At 47.0% G+C, this 22,774-nt stretch overlaps 1 protein-coding gene across 3 annotated transcripts in view; it reads right to left on the reverse strand.

The window, feature by feature from the left end:
- The window catches only part of DIS3L2 (DIS3 like 3'-5' exoribonuclease 2), a 202,045-nt gene that overhangs the window by 140,176 nt on the left and 39,095 nt on the right, over positions 1-22,774 (reverse strand). For all 3 annotated transcript variants that reach the window (XM_087933659.1, XM_087933657.1, XM_087933658.1), the window contains exon 6: positions 16,565-16,666. In XM_087933659.1, the coding sequence (XP_087789785.1) occupies positions 16,565-16,666 (102 nt within the window). The remainder of the gene's footprint in view (positions 1-16,564; positions 16,667-22,774) is intronic.

Below are 22,774 nucleotides of genomic sequence, written 5' to 3' on the forward strand. Positions count from 1 at the left end.
AACCGTGAGTCAGTTAGCCAGCGTCTGAATTTTGATCACATGATCGTGGGGATGGCACAACTGTCATAAGTTTGAAAAATGGTCGTCATTCTTGCAATATTCTATTGTTGGAGTCCTATAAACAATTAAATATGAGCTAGCAGTGTGCGGTGGCAGCCCAAAAAGCCAATGCAATCCTAAATTGCATTAACAGAGGGATAGTATTAAGATCAAGTGAAGTGTTAATATCACTCTATAAAGCCTTAGTAAGACCACACCTTAGGCAGTCCTAAGTTGTATTAACAGAGGGATATAATCAAAATCAAGGGAGGTGCTAATACCCCTCTGTAAAGCCTTAGTAAGACCACACCTAGAGTACCGCAGCCAGTTTTGGTCATCACACTATAAAAAAGATGTTTGAGACTCTAGAAAAAGTGCAGAGCAGAGCAACCAGGATGATGAGAGGACTGGAGGCTTAAAACATATGAAGAACGGTTGCAGGAACCAGGCCTGGCTAGTCTAGGGAAGAGAAGAACCAGGGGAGATAGGAGAGCATCTTCCAATATTTGAGTGGCTGCCACAGAGAGGAGGAGGAAGGGGGTCAAGCTATTCTCCAAAGCACCTGAAGGCCAGACAAGGAATAATGGATGGAAACTGAACAAGGAGAAATTCAACTTGGAAATAAGAAGAAACTTTCTGACAGGCAGAACAATCAACCCATGGAAGAGAAGTTGCCCTCGGAGGTTGTGGGAGCGCCATCACTTGAGACTTTCAAGAAGAGATTGGACTGCCATCTGTCTGAACTAGTGTAGGGTCTCCCGCTTGGGCGGGGGGTTGGACTAGATGACCTCCAAGCTCCCTTCCAACTCTGTTATTCTGTATTCTTAAACCTTCCCCCCCACACACACTTTGTGGCAGCCTCACAAATATTAGGACACTGCTATCCTGTCACCCCTGGTCCTTCTTTTCACTAGACTAGACAAACCCAATCGCTGCCACTGTTCTTCCTAAGTCACAGAATGATTTGCTGGTCAGAAATATCTCTGCCACTAACAGCGTCTGGAATCGGGCTAGGGCTCAATACATCTCTATTTTATTAAAAACGTTTCAACTCTTTAAATCAACAATCTAAGGTCTAAACGAAAGAAGAACGTGGGGTGACACGAGAGCAGGATTCCAGTATCAAAGGAGCTGCCGTAAAGAAGAGGGTCAACTTATTTTGCAAAGCCCCCGAAGGCGGGACAAGAAGCAACAGATGGAAACTCACCAAGGAGAGAAGCAACCTGGGATTAAGGAGGAATTTCCTAACAGCGGGGATAAATTAACCAGTGGAACTGCTTGCCACAAAAAAATCGTGGGTGGCTCCATCACTGGAGGGTTTTTAAGAAGAGTAGAGAGTTGCTTGTCTGAATTGGTGTAGGGTCTCCTGCATAAGCAGAGGGCTGGACTAGAGGACCTCCAAGGTCCGTTCCGGTTCATTCTATTCCGTCCTAAATTTCCCCTTCGCTCCATTTCTGACACGGGACGAGACTGCGGAGGGTTTCTTGGTGTTGTTGGTTTTTTTTAGCAGCTGATTCCGGGAAGGTGTAGCTGCAAATCAGCAGATCTACAACAAATGGAGTTGGCCACACACAACTGGCCTCTACTGGGATCAGTCCCGGCTGATGGAAAGAAACACAACAGGGGGTGGGGGGGAAACCAACAACCCCGGGACACTTGGAAACAAACCAGAGGTTATCGGGGAGCTGCCAAGCCTCCTTTGTGGGGTTTTTTGTTTGTTTGTTTTGTTTTGGGAACGAGACACCTGAGCTAACACCTGTGAGGAGGGCCACAGGTGATACAGCTTCCGCTTCTAGGGGAGCTGCTTCCAACGCTCGGAGGGATTGCAAACGTTGGACTGGCACACATGGCCGGCGTGGTAGCCTTGGTAATTCACAGAGGAGCCCGAATGAATTACACTCTTAGGGCTGCCCGTTTAAAAATACAGGTAGGCCTCGGGTTACAACTATGGTGTCAGGATTCCAGCAATCGCTCTAAGTTAAATCATGATTCTCGAGCCAAACTTCAAACAACTTCAAAGGATTTATTAGAGGCGACATATACTGGCGCTGCCCTGTATGAAGCCAACTCTGGCCTACGTCATTCACAGTCCTCTGTGATCCTGTTTCCCCCTCTTCCTCCCTCCCTGGGTGTGTCATAAATCAGATTCTCCAATCGAGCACCTTCACAGGCTGGGTGTCATCCATCACGTTCTCTAATTAAATACATTCACGGACAAGAGCTCCGGTAGTTTAGTTACAATCTTTTAAAGATAAAGAGTTGGAATGGACTTCCGCTTCCAAACAGCTGCAGATTTCCTTTGCCCACCCTTTTTAATGGCAACTACTAAAACAGGCCAAGGAATATCTAGCATTCCGTCTGATGATATATAGCAGTAGCCCCCAACTATTTTTGTGCCGCGGCCCGGTACCGGCATCACAAAATCATCCACGGCCCGGTACCGGCATCAGCACGCATGGCAAGGCGAGCCGAGCGACCGGCCAGCCAGCCGTCCCCCGCTTCTCCCCGCCACCTTCAACTCCTCCTTTGTACCTGTGTCGATGGGCTTCGGGACGGCTTCGGGACGGTCGCTCGGCTCGCCTTGCCATGCATGCTGAAAGAATCCTCGCGCCTTAGTTTTGTTCGAAGCCGCCCCCCCCCCGATGAAACTAAGGCGCGAGGATTCTTTCAGCACCCAAACGCCGCTTTCTACCCGGAAAAGCTCACCGGAAGCACTTTTTCATCAAAACAAGATGGCGGCGCCCAGCAAACCGGCGGCCCGGTAGAAATTGTTCCACAGACTGGTACCGGTCCAGGGACCGATGGTTGGGGACCCCTGATGTATAGGATGGAGGAGGAGGAGGAGAGGATGGAGGAGGAGGAGGAGGAGGAATGTGGGGTCCTTGCTGCTCTTGGAGCTCGGTAGCTTTCTTGCAGATGTTTCAGGACGCAACTAGGTAATGTCATCAGTGCTGGAAGGAAGTGGGATGTATAGGGTGGAGGAGGAAGAGAAGGAGAAGAGGAAGGAGGAGGAGGAGAGGAGGAGGAGTGTGGGGTCCTTGCTGCTCTTTCAGCTTAGTTAATTTCCTGCAGACATTTCATGACCAGACTAGGTAACACCATCAGTGCAAGAAGGGAGTGAGGAATGAAACAACTCCCAGATTCATTAGAGGTGACATACCTGCACTGCTCTGTTCGAAGCCAACTCTGGCCTACGTCAGTCACAGTCCCCTCTGACCCTGTTTCCCCCCTCTCCACCCCACCCCCCGGGTGTGTCATAAATCAGATTCTCGAACTGAGCACCTTCACAGGCTGGGTGTCATCCATCATGTTCTCCAATTAAATACATTCACGGACAAAAGCTCTGGTATTTTAGTTACAATCTTTGAAAAGATAAGAGTTGGAATGTACTTCCGCTTTCAACCGATTTTCCAGGTTTCCTTCCTCCTCCCCCCCGTTCCTTTTTATAGCAACTACTAAAACAGGCATAGGAATGTTTTATGAGTTGGCATATGGGTTTAGTGACTGCTTGAAGTTACCACAGCACTGGAAAAAAAAGGGACTTGGGTCCGTCTTTCGCACTTGAGAAAGCACTGCCCTGGTCACGTGATCAAAATTTGGGGCTTGGCTACTGACCAGTGGTGGGATTCACTTTTTTTTTTTTACTATCGGTTCTGTGGGCATGGCTTGGTGGGCGTACTGTGGCTTGGTGGGCGTGGCAGGGGAAGGATACTGCAAAATCCCCATTCCCTCCCCACCCCACTAGCCTGCTTTCCAGCTCCATTCTCCTGTGCAGGGCAACCAAAGGAAGACCCAGCCGATCAGCTGGGACTCAATGGGAGGCGGAAAATAGATGGGGGCGGGGCCAGTCAGAGGTGGGATTGGCCGGTTCTCCGAACTACTCAAGATTTCCGCTCCCGGTTCTCCAGAACTGGTCAGAACCTGCCGAATACCACCTCTGCTACTGACTCATATTTATGACAGCTGCGGTATCCCCGTGTGTGTGTGTGTGTCACGTGATCACCATTTGGGACCTCCGTAATTGGCTTACAACAAGCCAAGTCAATGGGGGTGAGTTTGATTCACTGAACAACTGTCAGAGTAAATTCATGAACTGGAATAGACCATGGTAACAAGGTCAGCCAATGAATAGGCATAGCAACTGAGTCAGCCAATGAGGGCTGTTTGGAAACTGAAACCGGAAGTAGCCTAGGTATAGCTCTACATCCTTGAGGGCGAATCTATGGCACGCGTGCCACAAGTGGCACACAGAGCCATTTGTGAGGGCACGTGAGCCGCAGCCAAACTTACTTACACTGCGCATGCATGCACCTCCCAGATGATTTTCCGCCGGTTTGAGGCCATTTTCGCCCTCCCGGAAGCTTGAGGGAAGCCTCTGCAGCCTCGGGAGGCTGAAAAACGGGCCTTCCGGAAATACCGGAAGTGCCAAAATGGGCCCATTTTCAGCCTCCCGAGGCTGCGGAGGCTTCCCTCAAACCTCCGGGAGGACGAAAACGGCCTCAAACGGGCCGGAAATCAGCTGGGAGGTGCACACATGTGCACTGCAGGTAAAGGGGCAGTGCAGGGGTGTTGCGCGCACATGCACAGGGGGACAGAGCGCACTGCATCGGGAGTGCTGGCATGCACGCACGCGCTTTCGGTACACCACAACCAAAAGGTTGCCACCACTCCTCTATATTAAGCTCAGCAGCACCGAATATTTCCATGCTTTGTTTCCAGCACTCGCCAGTACGCATGTCCGTCCTCTTATCCAGTTGTCACAGCTGCAGCCCATGAAGAGGATCAAGGCCCTCTCCTCCCGAGTAGACCACGTCTCTCCCTTATCCTCTCCTCCCTGCGTGCCCTAGGATGGAGAGGGGATGGGCCTGGGTCCTCCTCTGACTGCCCAGATGACCTCTGCCCTTCCCCAGCCTCCTCCACAACCTCTGGAGCCACACTCCCGCTCCCTGTCGGCTGTTCCTCCTCTCCCTCAGAATCAGTCTCCACCAGGGGCATGACATTCTTTGAAGACGTTTCACTTCTCATCCAAGAAGCTTCTTCGGTTCTCATAACTCGTACCCAGGGGTGGGATTCTACCAGTTCCGTCCACCTCTGTAGAACCGGTAGTTCTGAAGAGCAGCAGACATAGAACCAGTTCTATGTCTGCTGCTGTTTTGGCCCACCTGTCTACCTGGGCTCTTACCTGACCTTTATTTCCTGCTTTTTCCACCGCAGATGCTTTGGGTGACACAGCTGCGGTTGAAAAAGCAAGAAAAAAAAGGACTTTTCCGACCGCTGCGCACTTGCACTCAGCGCTGCTCAGCCATCTGGGTAGCTCAGCAGGTCGTAAATTGCACTCGCGGGAGTCGCGCCCATGCACGCGTGATGCAGAGCCACAGAATTGGTAGTTATACCGGTCGGATCCCATCCCTGCTCGTATCTTGAGTTGAAGAAGCTCCTTGGATGAGAAGCGAAATGTCTTCAAAAGCGGGGGGGAAAAAAACACCAGAAAGTCCAGTTGCCTCTTGGGAAAAAAAAAAGCACTTTGGGGACAACTGTGACCTGGATGACCGAGAATCTCCATAGATTCTAGCACAAGGGGCTTCGAACTTGGCCACTTTAAGCCTGGCGGACTTCCAACTCCCAGAATTCCCCAGCCAGCCGTGTCTGTTTCCTTTTTCTCTTAACCTCCTAAAGTGGAGAGAGATTGCAGAGGAAGGGATCGCAAGAGAGTAAGCACTGCTGGCTGGGGAGAATTCTGGGAGTTGAAGTCCACAAAGTCTTTAATCTAACAGTTAAGGCAGAGGTCTCCAAACTTGGCCACTTTAGACTTAGGACTTCAACTCCCAGAATTCCCCAGCCAGCCCTTGTCTGTTTCCTTTTTCTCCTAACCTCCTAAAGTGGAGAGAGATTGCAGAGGAAGGGATCACAAGAGAGTAAGCTATGCTGGCTGGGGAGAATCCTGGGAGTTGAAGTCCACAAAGTCTTTAGTCTAACAGTTAAGGCAGAGGTCTCCAAACTTGGCCACTTTAAGACTTGTGGACTTCAACTCCCAGAATTCCCCAGCCAGCCCTTGTCTGTTTCCTTTTTCTCCTAACCTCCTAAAGTGGAGAGAGATTGCAGAGGAAGGGATTACAAGAGAGTAAGCTATGCTGTCTGGGGGATTCTGGGAGCTGAAGCCCACAAAGTCTTTAGTCTAACGGTTAAGGCAGAGGTCTCCAAACTTGGCCACTTTAAGATTTGTGGACTTCAACTCCCAGAATTCCCCAGCCAGCCGTGTCTGTTTCCTTTTTCTCTTAACCTCCTAAAGTGGAGAGAGATTGCAGAGGAAGGGATCACAAGAGAGTAAGCACTGCTGGCTGGGGGATTCTGGGAGCTGAAGTCCACAAAGTCTTTAGTCTAACGGTTAAGGCAGAGGTCTCCAAACTTGGCCACTTTAAGACTTGTGGACTTCAACTCCCAGAATTCCCCAGCCAGCCGTGTCTGTTTCCTTTTTCTCTTAACCTCCTAAAGTGGAGAGAGATTGCAGAGGAAGGGATCGCAAGAGAATAAGCTATGCTGGCTGGGGAGAATTCTGGGAGCTGAAGTCCACAAAGTGTTTAGTCTAATGGTTAAGGCAGAGGTCTCCAAACTTGGCCACTTTAAGACTTATGGACTTCAACTCCCAGAATGCCCCAGCCAGCCTTGTCTGTTTCTTTTTTCTCTTAACTCTCCTAAAGTGGAGAGAGATTGCAAAGGAAGGGATCGCAAGAGAGTAAGCGCTGCTGGCTTAGGAATTCTGGGAGTTGAAGTCCACAAAGTCTTAAAAGCGGCCAAGTTTGGGGACCCTTGTTCTAGCAGAAGAGAGGCCTTGCAAACCCTGGAGGGGTTCTCCCACAGGTAGAGAACCAGGAAATCCACAGACACATCCGTCCATTCAGGGAGCTCTCCAAGGTCCTGTCTCCAAAGTCTTTCTGACTTCAACTCAATACTCAAGGTCCTCCTTTTATCAGTTGAGGGTACGCCCAACATTCCCGCAGCTCTTCCTGTGACCACAGCGGCCAAACGAAACAGGCACTTATCTTCCTTCGGAGGACCGGAAAACGGACACAAAAAGATTTTCGCTTGCTGGCATGCAGCAAAAAATATGGAAAGAAAATGAAAAACGTTTCCCCCCCCCCCACCTTTATTTCGGATTGACTTACTCCTGTGTCTAAAATCTGATGGGTTGAACTGGTAGGATGCAGGGTTTCCTGACGGGTGAAATTGGTAAGCAATTCTCCCACCGTGTCTTTCAGAGGCCAAAAGAAAGAAAGAAAGAAAGCAGAATTTATTCTTCAGAAGTCATTCTGCCAAAATCGTGACTGTAACTTTGTAGGACCAAGCTTAGGAAGGCTTCAGTCTGTCTGATTTCTGGACACAGCGGTGACTTTTTAATATACGGTATATATCTTTCTACATAAAAGCGAAATACCCCTCACGCATCATCACAAAATCTCCAGAACCGTCAGGCCTACAGACTTGAAATTTGCCCGTATGTTCCTCTTGGCTTCTAGGGGCTCATGAAGAAAGGATTTTTCGAAATGATCATCAGAGCATTAGTATTTCCTATATTATTATTATTAACACGCTCTGATGCTAAGGAGTTCTACTCTCCCTCCCCACCTGAAAAGAAATCTGTTCCAAATGCAAAACACAAGCAGAGGAGTTTCAGTCACAGAGTACCAAGCAGTTGAGCTAAGCCACGCCCAGGTTCCTTGCTGTCTCCTTCTTGCTCACACAGCAAATACTGCTTCAGTTTCCAAACAGCCCTCAACTCTCTCACACAATGACAGGATGCTAGCCAATGGATGCTGGTAGGCAGAGGCAGAATTTTTCCCCCCTTATTTTCCTCCCCCCAAACTAAGCCCGACCAAATAGTTCGAGCGAAACACGGGGATCGAGCTAGTATATGTTTTTATCTACATCACCGTTTATATTCTAATCTGGCTACAAATACTGGAAAGATATTTTATCTGTAGGGCTGGTGTGAAGGTTGGTTTAAATATAGTTCCATTGTATGGTGCTTTTAATATCTGGAGTTTCTATCTGAATTCACCACCACCTCCATCACAGATAAAAATTATTTTAATTATGATTTTTAGATGACTTTTGAAAAAGCCTTAGGATTTAGGCAAAGGATTCAAATCTTTCAATACAATTCCAACAAGACTTGGGGTAAATTAACACAGGTTTTTCAATTAAAAGGTGGCTAAAACTTCACATAGAACTACTAAGTACGAGGGAGGGGATTTATATTTTAATCCAGTCATCTATCCCAATTCTCTGGCGAGGGACATGTACACTGTACATACAACAAGAAACAGAAGAGTGTCAAAACAATACAATAGCAGCATTGCCAAATACACACCGCGATGATTTATTGGATTTCATAATTGTCTCAGTCTGTTACAACTCTGGGTGGTTTACAGAATTGGCTTGCCGAGTGTAAAAATAAAAAAAAGTTTAAAAAAAATAGAATTGCATCATCAAAACGACATCCGCGACAACAAAATTGTTCTGTAAAAACTGAAATAACTCAGCAAAACTTTTGATTCCCTAAGTTGGTGTTTTTTTCCACCTTGGTGACTTTAAGATGTGTGGATTTCAACTCCCAGAATTCCCCAGCCAGAATTGAAGTCCACACATCTTTAAAGTTGTTAAACATTGAGAAACACTGTCCTAAACAAACCGAGCTTTCTTTTTCCACCTAGCTTCAGTTCATGAAACATGAGTTAATCGGAAGTGGACTTCAAGTTAATTTGAAGTGTGAAATAAATTCCCAGGTTTAGATATACCTGGAAGTCCCCTGTTCCTTTTCTCTGCAAATATACACATTTTTTTTCTTTCAACTGGATTGTAAGTTTCCTATTTATTTTTTTTGTTTGTCTGTTGTTAAATAAACCAGCCCCATCGGCAGCAGGAGTAGCTAAAGCCAATTCCAAAATTACATAACCTAACTGGGCTGAAAAGTTCATTATTAGCCAATCAAGGCCACTTCGAGGCTAAAGGGGGAAGAATCTGAAATTAGAAATGTTTCTGCAAGGGTTACTGTGCAGATAGTAAAACTTTGCCCACGGGGAGGAACTTCTGAGGAAGTTGCTTCAAAAGAAGAACGACCTCAATTCAACAAGGTCAGATTCTACGGAATATGCCTTTCCTTGATTTCGGTTATAACCGGCGCCGCGCCCAGGTTGGGTCTCCCCGTATCTCAGTGGCCGATGAGACACAACCCTGGAAAAAAAATGACCTCAGACGTTGGCAAAGGACCTTTGTTTTCCATCAGGTTCTACCAACCTTCGTGCCCTTGTCGGATCACCTGATCCGATGTCATTTTGACACCTCTTGCCACGAACGTGGCGGTTTGCAAGGGCAGGGCTGCGCTCTGTGTGGGCCGTGGGGAAAATGATAAGCAACACAGCAAGTTACATACGGGGCGAAGGTTGCGTTCTGGTCCCTTCGTCTTTCAATAGGGAGGACTCCTCTAGCTGCCATATTGCGGCTGGCCTCAAGGTGTAAACAGTAACCGTGGCTGAAAGAACCCGTTTCAGGGAGTGGATTCAGTTCACGTTCATAGTTCCTTTAGGTTCCGTGAAAATAACCCTTAGAAAATATTCTAGGGACTTCATTGTAAGTACAGTAAGTAAGAAGGAAGGAAGGAAGGAAGGAAGGAAGGAAGGAAGGAAGGAAGGAAGGAAGGAAGGAAGGAAGGAAGGAAGGAAGGAAAGAGAAGAGAGAGAGAGAGAGAAGAGAGAGAGAGAGAAGAGGAAGAAAAGGAGGAAAGGGAAGAGGAGGGAGGGAGGGAGGGAGGAAAGAAAAGAAAGAAAGAAAGAAAGAAAGAAAGAAAGAAAGAAAGAAAAGAAAGAAAGAAAGAAAGAGAAAGAAAGAAAAGAGAAAGAAAGAAAGAAAGAGAGAAAGAAGAAGGAGAAAGAAGAAGAGAGGGAAATGGAAAGTGGGAGGGAGGGAGGAGGAAAAGAATTAAAGAAAGAGAACAAGAGAGGGAGAAAGGAAGGAAGGAAGGAAGGAAGGAAGGGAGGGCAATGGCCCTTAGACTTATATACTGCTTTATATACCTTGAAGGAAGGAAGGGCAATAGCCCTGAAACTTATACATTGCTTTATATACCTTTTGGGAGGGAGGGAGGGAGGGAGGGAGGGAGGGAGGAAGGAAGGAAGGAAGGAAGGAAGGAAGAGAAGGAAGGAAGGAAGGAAGGAAGGAAGGAAGGAAGGAAGGAAGGAAGGAAGGAAGGAATTGTGTTATGGCCCACAATATCCCAATTCAAAATACCTTTTTGGGGGGGGAGAGGGCAAACTTCCTTGGAGCAAGGAAGGAGGAGAGAGGATGTGTATGCCAAGCCTTCCTTACGTGGCCCCTTCGTTTGCAAGAGACACACCCCATCCATCATCCCCTCACTTCGCCTGGGCTCAATGCTGGGGCTAACCCAAGGGAACAAGGCCTTTGCAGTGGCCCCTTGTCGAGAACGGGAAAGCAGACACTTTGGGGGACGCCGAAGGTGGTCGTTAAGTCGAGGACCGACCCCCCCCTGTACTGGTGTCGCTTCTTCTAAAGCGATCCCGGCTGAAATGACGGAGGAGGGAGCAGCGGGAGTCCCAGGGGTCCCCAAAACTTGTCAACTTGAAGACGTGTGGACTTCAACTCCCAGAATTCTCCAGCCAGCCGAGCTTACCCTCTTGGAATCCCTTCCTCGGCAACCACTCCCGGGGAATTCTGGGAGTTGAAGTCCACACGTCTTAAAAGTGGCCATGTTTGGAGACTTTTGAGCTGGATTGTTGACATGGAGGTACAATGTGAAGGAGGCTTCCAAGGAAGGGAGGCCCTGGGTGGAAATCTCCAGGATCGGCCCAGTGCAAAGCCTAAGAGACTGGCTGAACCTCAAGAACCTCGAGGCCCCCAACGACAGCTAGTCCTCCACTTATCACCATTCCTTCAAGGACGGTTCGAAGTCACGACGACCCTGGAGGGTCAAAAAAATGTACCGATAACCGGGTTTTCTCGCTTACGACCATTGCGGCATCCCGTGATCCCAATTCGTCCGCCTGGCAACCGACTCGCCTTTATGACGGTCGCAGTGTCCCCGGGGGTGGGGTGGAGGGTCAGGCGAACTCCTTTTGCAACCTTCGGACCAGCAAAGTCGACGGGAAAGGACAGGTGTGCTTCACAACTGCGTGACTGAGAGTTGGAAGGGACCTCGGAGGTCCTCTAGTCCAACCCCTGCTCAAGGAGGAGACCCTGTAGCATTTCAGACAAGTGGTTGTTCAGTCTCTTTTTTAAAAAAAAAACCTCCAGTGATGGAGCTTCCACAACTTCTGGTGGCAAGCTAAGAGTAAACGGCCTCATTGAGGAACCACCACGTCAATTCTCACTAACGATGACAGGAAAAAAACCACATTTATATAAAGAGAGAGCAAACCCCACTCCCTTCCAGCACTGATGATATTTCCTAGCTGGGTGATGTAATGTCCATGATAAAGCAATCCACAGTTCCCCTCCTCCTCCTCCTCCTCCTCCTCCTCCTCCTCCTCCTCCTCCTCCTCCTCCCCCCCTCAAACCCCACTCCCTTCCAGCACTGATGATGTTACCTAGTTGGGCAATAAAATGTCCACAAGAAAACAACCAAGTTCAGAGACCACCAAGGACTCCACAGTCCTCCTCCTCCTCTCTACAAACCTCACTCCCTATTAGCACTGGTGATATTACCTAGCTGGGTAATGAAATGTCCACAACGAAACCACCAAGTTCAATGAGCACCCACAGTTGTCCTCCTCCTCCTCCTTCTCCTCCTCCTCCTCCACTTCACAAATCCCACTGCCTTCCAGCACTGATGATGTTACCTAGTGGGGCAATGAAACTTTTTCCAGAAAACAACCAAACTCAGGAGAGCGCCACAGACCCCCACACCGAACCCATTTCACAGGCTTTTTAAAAAGTCACGTCTGGGTCTATGTTCAGCACTGGGGATGAACGGAAAACCTACGGAGAAGAACGCACTTGAAAGTGTATCCCGATCTGTCCAGGAGTAACCAGAATTCCCAACCGTGCTAGAGAACAGGAATATTTCACATACGACTCGTATTTACTCGCCAGCAGAGGAACCACGACAACTAGGAAAACACTGAAACGCATTCCCTACTTCGAAGTTCGTGAACTACGCGCAGGCGAGAGATATCCCAGGAAGAGGCACAAAAGGAATTATCCGCAAATGGAAAACCCTCAAGCCAGGAGAAATTAAATTTTCCCCTTTAAGGAAAACGTCCTTGATCTCGCCTCCAGATTTAAGGAAGTTGGAGGCAAGGACTCTGGCAGAAAGGAAGGATCCAGCTGGTTAGGAAGACAAAAAAAAACCTTGCGGTGGCTAACTTTTTTTGGCTCCCATGCTGATAATTGCGCTCGCGCTCACTTGCATACCACCACCCAGAAGGCAAATGCGTACCCGATTCCCCCCCTCACACGACACGCGTCTCTGCACATGTGCGCATGTCTCCCACACAGGGGTGGGATTCAATTTTTTTAACGACTGGCTCTGTGGGTGTGGCTTAGGTGGTGGGAGTGGCTTGGTGCTCACGTTATTGGCTGGGCGTGGCCAACTCAATATCACTCACATCGAGGCGCGCACCTCCTCGCCTGGCCTCTCGTGACTGTGGGGATGCTGCAACAGTCGTTAAGTGTGAAAAATGGTCATAAGTCGCTTTTTTTCAGTGCCATTGTAACTTTGAATGGTCACTCCACACAAGCAAAGTACCAACAAAGGAGGAGAAAAAAACTCCTGAGAAGTTCCTGAGACAGGAAGTCCAGTCCTGCCATGAATGTAAGAAGGGTTAACGGAGAGGCAGTTTCTGTAAGCAACACCAGAATGTTTCCTTCCTGCCTTCCTTACGGGATTAGCCCAGTAATTTCTTCTAACAACCGGTTCTCCGAACTGCTTAGAATGTTAACAACCGGTTTTACTGAATAGGTGCGAACTGGTAGAATCTCACCCCTTCTCCCACACCTCACGCCCCCTGCGCATGCACACCAGATACCCGACGCAGCCTCTTGGAGCAGAAGGCCTTGCAGGGTCCCAAAGGCTCATTTCTGGCAGAGTTTGGGGGAGAGAAAGAAAGACTTTGGCTGCTTTCCTTGTGTGCAGCCAAAAGCAGAAGAAGAAAGAAGCAGAAAGAAGCAGCCCGGTTGGCCAAGCCAGGCGCGTGGGGCAAGTCCCCCCCTCCCCCCTTTCCCCCCTCCCCTCACTTCCTCGTGTGGTTCGCAACGCAAGTGACGCAAGCCTTGGGTTTCTGCAGGCCATGTGGGCGGCGCAGCCTCACGTTCCTGCACACCTGGATTAATTGCTTTGGGAGGGGTGACACTTCTCTGCAGACCACCAAAATGTTCTCGCAGACCACCAGTGGTCCCCGGGCCCGCGGGTTGGCGACCCCTGTTCTAGTCCAACCCGCTGCTGAAGCAGGAGATCTATACCATTTCAGACAAGTGACTGTCTCTTCTTAATAACCTCCGTGGTGAAGCACCTACTTAATCAATCGATTAATTGTTCTCCCTGTCAGGAAGTTTCTTCTTAATTCCAGGTTGTTTCCCTCCTGGATTAGTTTCCATCCATTTATTTCTTGCCCTGCCTTCGGGGGCTTTGGGGAATAAGGTGATCCCCTTCTTCTTCGGGGCAGCCCCTCAAATACTGAAATCTTGCTATCATGTCCGCCTCTAAGTCTTTCCTTTCAAGGCAGCTGACACCAACAAGTTGTGGCTTGTGCACTGCGTATTATAAACAAACACCGGGACAAAATTTTCATATCAAAATGCATCGAATAAGAGTATCAGAGCAGTTGAGTACCAAGGCGCCACTGTAAACCTGAATTCTTTCCACAGTTTTGATTCCCAAACATCTCTAGGCTGAAGTTCTTTCGCAAACAGCCGTCTCAAATCCTCTGTGGAGGCTGAAGAAAAACAATTGTCGCATAAAAAAATAATCGCTGAGAGCTGAAGATGTAGATAACAGAATAACAGAGAGGGAAGGGACCTTGTAGGTCATCTAGTCCAGGGGTCACCAATCTTTTGGACCTCAGGGACCACCAAACTCATACTTTTAAATCCCAGGGACCACTAACTGGTTCTGTGGGCGTGGCCTAATTTGTGAGTGTGGCTTGGTGGTCATGTGACTGGCTGGGCATGGCTTATATGTAAATATTATAAATATTTATGTAAATATTTATTTTTTGAAAAAAAGAGCCACTTTTACCCAAAATCAGGCAAAGCAGGCAGGCCTACTGAGTTGCTCACAGAATCACAGATTCATTCAGAGATCTATCTATCTGCCATCGGCTACTTGAGTCTGTCACACAAAATTTGCTTGACGCGAGTCTGCGCTGAACAATAGAACCTTCAGTCCTAAGGGAGATTCGGTTGTGTTTAAAAGCAGAGCCGAAGATCTAAAAGACTAGCCAGAAAGCAAGAAATCCAACCATTTCCTGCTTCCTAGCTAATCTAAATCTCCCGGCACGGCAGAACAGCTGATGGTCGGAAAAAGGAAAAATAGAAATTTAGCAGGCAAGTTTGCTGGGTAAGGAGTGAGCGGGTGGGGAGGGTTACTAAGGGTCATGTGGGCGGCACAGCCTTATGTTCCTGAGCAGCCTGGATTAATTGCTTTGGTGGGGGGCTGCTCTGGGGGTGAGATTTTTCTGCGGATCACCAAAACTTTCTTGCGGCCCACCAGTGGGCCTTGGCCAAACGGTTGGCGACCGCCGTTCTAGTCCAACCCCCAGTCAGACTGATAGCAACAACATCTGAAGTTCTCTAGCTAGCCTAATTCGTCCTGTTTAGAAAAAAAAAACTTGGAAGGAAAATTTGGCAACAGTTATTGGGGGCTACTAATGTATTATTTTATTTATTATTTGCTTTTATTAGTATTATTCTTTTTTATATGACGTTTTTATATTTGTGGAAGTCTCCTTTGAGTCGCCGTGGGCGAGTAGGCGGCAATATATAAATTTTCTGAAATAAATAAATAGATTAAAAAATTGGAGGGTGAGGGAGAATCTGGTTGCTCAAGGATGCAAACTATTTCTTGCATTTAAGACACGTGTCGACGCGTCACTTTTCACGTTGTGAAGGAGGGCGTAAACCTTGACGCAGAATTAATTCTTGCCTAATATTCCGCTCTCTCGCCAAGCAAATCCACTTCTGAAGGCTCCTTCGGCACTTGCCGAGGGTGGAATTATCACCCCAACACATCCTACCGCTTAGGAAAATAAACCCAGCGTCGCTCTCCCGTTTACCAAACAACGTTTGGTTGCCAGCCTCAAAAGGAAGCGAGTTATTTTAGGGTAGCTTCGAAGGACACACGGCGAACGCACTCAAGGCTCTTTCAGGAATTTAGGTCGAGGGCAAACTGGATTTCATTGAGGGTTGTATTTGATGGGGGGGCAGAGGGAGTGTGGGAAAGGGGGGGACATGGGTAGCTCGACGTAACTCGTGTTGGGGCTGCTTCTGTGGGCTCCTGAGCTCCGTTTTTGGCTGCAACAGCCTCCTGCAACCCTCTGCCAATGAAAACGGAGCCCAGGAGGGTCACGTTGCAGGCTAATTCTGCCCACAGCCAGGAGTTCGATCCTGACCGGCTCAAGGTAGATTCAGCTTTCCATACCTTCCGAGGTGGGTAAAATGAGGACCCGGATTGTTGGGAGGCAAGAGGCTGACTCTGTAAATCGCTTAGAGAGGATTGTAAAGCACAGTAAAGCTGTATATAAGTTTAAGGGCCATTGCCCTTCCTTCCTTCCTTCCTTCCTTCCTTCCTTCCTTCCTTCCTTCCCTTCCCTTCCTTCCTTCCCTCCTCCCTTCTGTGGTGACACAGGGATTAGAATGCAGCATTGCAGGCTAATTCTGCCCACTGTCAGGAGTTCAATCCTGACCCGGTCAAGGTTGACTCAGCTTTCCGTCCTTCTGAGGTGGGTAAAATGAGGACCCAGATTGTTGGGGGCAAGAGGCTGACTCTGTAAACCGCTTAGAGAGGGCTGAAAAGCACAGTAAAGCTGTATATAAGTTTAAGGGCCATTGCCCTTCCTTCCTTTCTTCCTTTCCTCCCTCCCTCCCAAAAGGTATATAAAGCAGTGTATAAGTTTAAGGTCTATGGCCCTTCCTTCCTTCAAGGTATATAAAGCGGTATATAAGTCTAAGGGCCATCGCCCTTCCTTCCTTCCTTCCTTCCTTCCTTCCTTCCTTCCTTCCCTTCCTTCCTTCCTTTCCTTCTTACCTTCCTCCCAAAAGTTATATAAAGCAGTGTATAAGTTTAAGGGCTATTGCCCTTCCTTCCTTCCTTCCTTCAAGGTATATAAAGTGGTATATAAGTCTAAGGGCCATTGCCCTTCCTTCCTTCCTTCCTTCCTTCCTAAAGGTATATAAAGTGGTATATAAGTCTAAATAAGGGCTGTTGCTAGTGCTGTTGTTGGTGCAAAGTTTGGTTTTTCCCTGCCAGCTAACACCAAGAAACAAAAATGGGGACGGGCAGGAGATTAGAAACACCGACCTTCCATTGTTCCTTTGGAAGTAGCTTCACCACTACGATGTCACCATTGAGGGCTCTGTTGCGAGCGACAACTCCGTCAATGAAAATATCTTGAGTGCCATCCTGGAAAAGAAACGATTCGGTTACGGAGGATAAGGATTTGGGGAAAAAAACAGAAAAAAGGCAAAATATGGCACGCGAGCGGATATATTTTCAGATAAATTTAAGCAGTGGAACGATGTAGAGGTCAATTTTAAGCCCCAACATTTCTGTCCTTAAGCGAGATGTCCATTAAGTGAATTTCGGCCCATTTTACGAACTTTCTGGCCACGGTTGTTAAGTGAGTTGCCGCAGCTGTTAAGTTAGTGATGCGATTGTTCAGTGAATCCGGCTTCTCTCTTGACTTGGCTCATCAGAGGGTGGCAAAAGGGGGAAATCGCGTGACCCCCCGGGACATTGAAAACCGTTGTAAATATGAGTCGGTTGCCAAAGGGCTGGATTTTGATCTCGTGACCATGGGGAATCCTGCGATGGTCGTTAAGTGTGCAAAACGGACCTAAGTCATTTCGTTCAGTCCTATTGTAAGTGAATCGCTGCAATTGTTAAGCGAACCCTGTGGTCGTTAAGCGAATCTGGCTTCCGTCGTCCATTTTGCTGGTTAGAAGTCAGCTGGGAAAGTCACAAAAGGTGATCACGTGAGCCCGGAACAATACAACCATCATAAATATGAATCAGTTGCCAAGTGCCTGGCTTTTGATCACGCGACCACGGAGAGGCTACAATGGTTGTAAGTGTGAAACCTGGTCATTGTTTTGACCAAGGTTTCCTGAGACCGTAATTAAGCACACGCTTAGTTAAAACAACTCTCTTTTTTATTTCAACGCTGGGAATTATGTTCGTTCCAACCCCTAACGAGTCCCAAACAGTTCCTCGAGATAAGCACACACCTTTATCTCCTTTGAATTGCTGCCAGCAATTAAAGTGCCAAATAAACTGTAAAAAAAACAACTAAAGTACAAAGTCACCACAGAGCTTCAAGGTGTAATCCGAACAGAGCCAACAAATGTTGCTTCCTGCAAAGGCTCCTGTCCCTTTGCCCCTCCTTTATGTCTTATGGGAGGGCCTATCATCTCCAAGCCTTACTCCAGAGTCGCCCCTTTTGTCTTAACTCTTCTAGCCTTCTGGCAGCTCTGTGCAAGTGCGTACTGGGAACAGGCTCCCCTTGTTCCTCTGCCTCCGCCAGATTCTGGCGGCTCCGGAGTCAGCACATAACTCCCAGATGCCCCTGGCCCCATCTCTATATCAGACGCAGGACCCTCGCCTGAGTCCTCCCCAGAAGAACAATCAACCCAAGGAACAGAAGTTGCCCTCTGAAGTTGTGGGAGCACCATCCCTTGAGACCTTCAAGAAGAGATTGGACTGCCACTTGTCAGAAATAGGGTCTCCCACTTAGGCAGGGGGGTTGGACTAGATGACCTACAAGGTCCCTTCCAACTCTGATTATCTGTAAGCGTTGTGTTTGACCTCGGAGGGCCATGGGCTGTGGGCATCTTGATGTCACTTGTGTCAGGGGCACCTGTGGTAGGCAAGTGCTAAGGCAGGACTCCCTTCAGACCCTCACTCACTCTCATAATCTCCTTCCTTCCTTCCTTCCTTCCTTCCTTCCTTCCTTCCTTCCTTTCCTTTCCTTTCCTTTCCTTTCCTTCTTCCTTCCTTCCTTTTCCTTCCCTCTTCCTTCCCCTTTCACCACTTGCCATTACATTACTCCTTGCTAAATTGACACTTGTATATGCGGTATATAAAACTAAGCATGCAAGTGGCAGAACGTGTGTCCTTAACGTGCACCTTTAACCAATATTATTCGCCTGTTCAAGGTAAGGCTCAAGTCTTTAAATTACCCCTACGCCTTGGTGGAAAAACCCAGCATTTTATCTGAAATGGGTGCCCTGCTACTTACTTACTTACCTACTCAACTATGGGTTGAAAAAGTATTTTACCTCTACCACAAAGGTTCCCCGTTCAGCTGTTTGAGATGAACGCAGACAAAGAGGCCCCTCAATTATACGTAGAATGTAACCCAGAAATTATTAGAAATTTGAATAGGTTGCAAAATTGGAGCTTTCACATTTTTTAAGTCGCTCCTCTTAAAAATCAACGTCAGGGAGAGAAAAAAAGTTGTTTTCTGCTGAACCTCTCAAACAAACCCAAGGACACGGGGCGGGGGGCTGGGGAACTCCGCGGCTCTCAACTCCGGTGATGTCAGTACCAATGAACAGGTGCGCCGGAGAAAATCAGGCATCTGACGTGCCAAATTGAAAGCGTGGCGGTTTAGAAGTGGCTAGTGAGAGGAAGCAAGGATGGGTATTTTCCCATCGTGAGGTTCCTGCGGAGGAAAATGTACTTTCCCCCTAACGGCACGTCCAGGCAGGAGTGTCTACAAATATTTTATTTTCTAGCAACGTTGATACAGCGTTTTTCCTGGCTTGATGCGGCTAGGATCTTTTACGGACAGGCCGTCCTTCGTAGGGACGAGTCAAATCTCTGCAGCCGGAGAGCTCGACAGCTGGTTGGAGGTCTGCCTCCCATGATCAGATGCCGAAAAATTGCAAAGTTTGTTGGACCAAATCGCACTGGGCCTGGAAGCCAGATTTCGGCTCTGCAAATAATCCCACCGCAAGGTTACATCACTCGGCACCCCGGTTGGGATCTGCCAAGAGGCAACTCAAAAGGCAGTTTCGGGTGTAGGGGTGGCGCGCTCTAATCGGTCATTGTGTGGGAAACTTATCTGAAATGTTTGAACTGAGATGGGAGTTTTTTTTTGAAATGACAGAAATCAGAAGACGCGATGAAATTGCAAGCCTGACAGATAAAAGTATAAAGCACAATCAATACGGAGACATGGGAATGGTTAAAAGAAAAGTTAAAAGAAATAGGTTAAGAAATGAACTGAAAATACATAAAATAAGTTTCGAGGAAAGTACTTGAGAAAGTTTAATAGAAAATATGTAAAGTGATGATAAGATATGAAATTAAATGTGAAAGATGAATGTGTAATGTTTGTATGGAAATGTGAAAACCTGGAGTCATGCTATTCACTAAAAAATGATGTTTTTGAAATGTAAAAAAAAAATAAAACGTTTTAAAAAGGCAGCTTGCCTTGGTTTTGTTGTGCTTGCTTATTCAACATTTCATTGCAGGCTTTATTTCATTCCCAGACCCCTGTTCGTTGATGGTTTGTTTTCCAATATTTTTTATTTTTAAAAAAATCTTAAAGGATGGAGACTGGACACCATATTCAACGTAGGGATACAGATTAACTGAATTGGAAGGGACCTTGTAGGTCATCTAGTCCAACCCCCTGCCCAAGTAGGAGACCCTACACGATTTCTGACAAATGGCAGTCCAATCTCTTCTTGAAAGTCTCAAGTGATGGCGCTCCCACAACTTCTAAAGGCAACTTCTGTTCCATGGGTTGATTGTTCTCCCTGTCAGAAAGTTTCTCCTTATTTCCAAGTTGAATTTCTCCTTGTTCAGTTTCCATCCATTATTCTTTGTCTGGCCTTTGAGTGCCTTGGAAAATAGCTTGACCCCCTTCCTCCTCTCTGTGGCAGCCCCTCCTGTCTCCCCTGGTCCTTCTCTTCCCTAGACTAGCCAGGCCCAGTTCCTGCAACCGTTCTTCATATGTTTTTGTCTCCAGTCCCCTCATCCTCCTGGTTGCTCTTCTCTGCACTTTTTCTAGAGTCTCAACATCTTTTTTTTATAGTGTGGTGACCAAAACTGGATGCAGTACTCTAGGTGTGGCCTCACTAAGGCTTCATAGAGTCTCCTTTGATCTCGACTGAATCCCTCTGTTCGTGCAACTTAGGACTGCCTTAGCGCGCTCCAGGAAATTAAAACTGGCAGGGCCTTGCGGTCAGTCAAATTGCTGGAAGAAATGCTCCCGGCTTTTGGCGAGTAACTGATTTCAGTTAACAGAACGGAGCTTAATGGATTCATTCACCTGTTCCTCGAGTGTGGACTTTGGAATTTTTCTCTCACTCGCTCTCAGGAACAAAGCTGTGAGGGGCGGCTGAAGTCTCCCCGTTTCCTCAGTTAACTGGGAATGTAGCTGTTCAGTCCTCGATTAGGAACAGAACAAAATAACAGGAGTTGGAAGGGGCCTTGCAGGTCTTCTAGTCCAACCCCATTGAGACAGGAGACCCTAGACCTGTGCTGTCTCTTCTTAAAAACTTTCAGTGTTGGAACATTGACAACTTCTGTCTGCCTGCCAGCCTGCCTGTCTATCTATCCACATGTATCTATCTAGTTATCTGTCTCTATGTATCTATCTCTATCTATATCTATCTAATTATCTCTATATCTCAATTTATCTATCTCTATATCTATCTCTATATCTATCTCTATCTCTGTCTCTATCTATGTATCTATCTCTATATCTCTATCTCTATCTAATTATCTCTATCTCAATCTATCTTTATCTCTATCTCTCTATCCCTATCTATCTCTCTATCTCTTTCTGTCTATTTATCTCTATCTCTATCTCTATCCATTTATCTCTATCTCTATTTATCTATCTCTATCTATCTCTAATTATGTCTATCTCTATCTATCCATCTCTATCTCTCTCTATCTCTATCTCTCTATCTCTATCTCTATATCTATCTATCTCTCTCTATCTATGTATCTATCTCTATCTCTCTATCTAATTATCTCTATCTCTATTTTTCTCTCTCTCTCTCTATATATATATATATATATATATCTCTTTCTGTCTATTTATCTCTATCTATCTCTTTCTATTTATCTTTATCTCTATCTATTTATCTATCTCTATCTATCTCTATCTAATTATGTCTATCTATCTCTATCTATCCATCTCTATCTCTATCTCTCTATCTCTATCTATCTATGTCTATTTCTATCTATCCATCTCTATATCTATCTATCTCTATATCTCTATCTCTATCTAATTATCTCTATCTCAATCTATCTTTATCTCTATCTCTCTATCTCTATCTGTCTATCTATCTCTCTATCTCTCTACCTATCTCTAACTCTATCCATTTCTATCTATCTATCTATCTATCTATCTATCTATCTATCTATCTATCTATCTATCTATCTATATCTATGTATTAGAATAGAGCTGGAAGGGAAGATACTGGACAGCCATTTGTCTGGGGATTCCTGCTTGAGCAGGGCGTTGGACTAGAAGACCTTCAAAATCCCTTCCTGTGATTCTACGATTCTGAGAGAGATAAAATGACAGGTAGAGGGATGGATGGGTGGGTGGATGGAACAGCTTGCCTTCAGAAGTTGTGGGTACTCAACTTGAAGGTTTTTAAGAAGAGGTTGGACAGCCCCTTGTCTGGAATGCTATAGGGCCCCCTGGTTGTGCAGGGGGATGGACTAGAGGACCTCCAAGGTCCCTTCCAACGTGGTTCTTCTACAGACGAGTCTCAGGGAAGTTATTTTGCCCTCGTTGTTAAGAATGGCTGTCAGTGGCCCGGTGTGCACCTTACGTGCCCACGGGCTCCCGTGTCTGGCACGCTAAAGTCAGCGCAGTCCTCGAGCTGCGTGTTTCTCAACCTGGCGGCTTTAAGAAGCGTCTGAGTCGCAATTCAACGGAAGGATAAAAGCCACTTCCGGAGGCCCCTTAATTCCCAGGACTGTTTCTCAACCTTTTGGGGGGGCTTTGGAAAATAGGTTGAATCCTCCTCCTCCCCCACACACCCTTTTTTTTTCCTTTTCTTTGGGGCAGCCCCTCAGCTATGGGGACCTCGCTCATTCAGGTGCTTTTCCAAAAGGCAACTGGATTCTCTGCGGTGGTTTCTCTTTTTTTATTTTCCACCTTGAAAAAAAAGTTTCCCTCGTAATCCAAGAAGCAACCAGCCTGCCTTCTGCACTGGAGACGGTGAGGGGTCAGAAGGAGGGTGGTGGAAGGATCTACAGCACCCCTCACCTCCTGGACGTAAGCGGGTCCAACCTCTTCCTCTCAGGGCGGTGTTGCACAGGGCACCGCGTGCCAAAACAACTAGACACAAAGGCAGTGGAGGTTTTTTTTTTTCTCTCGTGCCATCACTCTGCTGAGCCCCTAATCCTCACGACATTGTTTTATCACTAAGTATATTTACCCACATCGCATATTATTACTATTATCCTTCTCATCTGTTCCACTACCTTCTCCTAGTGGCATCATTATGGTGATGATTACTAATCGGTTGTTCTGAA

The sequence above is a fragment of the Pseudonaja textilis genome, chromosome 4 (assembly GCF_049901715.1).
Source record: "Pseudonaja textilis isolate UNSWEBS1 chromosome 4, rPseTex1.2, whole genome shotgun sequence".
Taxonomy (NCBI): Eukaryota; Metazoa; Chordata; class Lepidosauria; order Squamata; family Elapidae; genus Pseudonaja; species Pseudonaja textilis.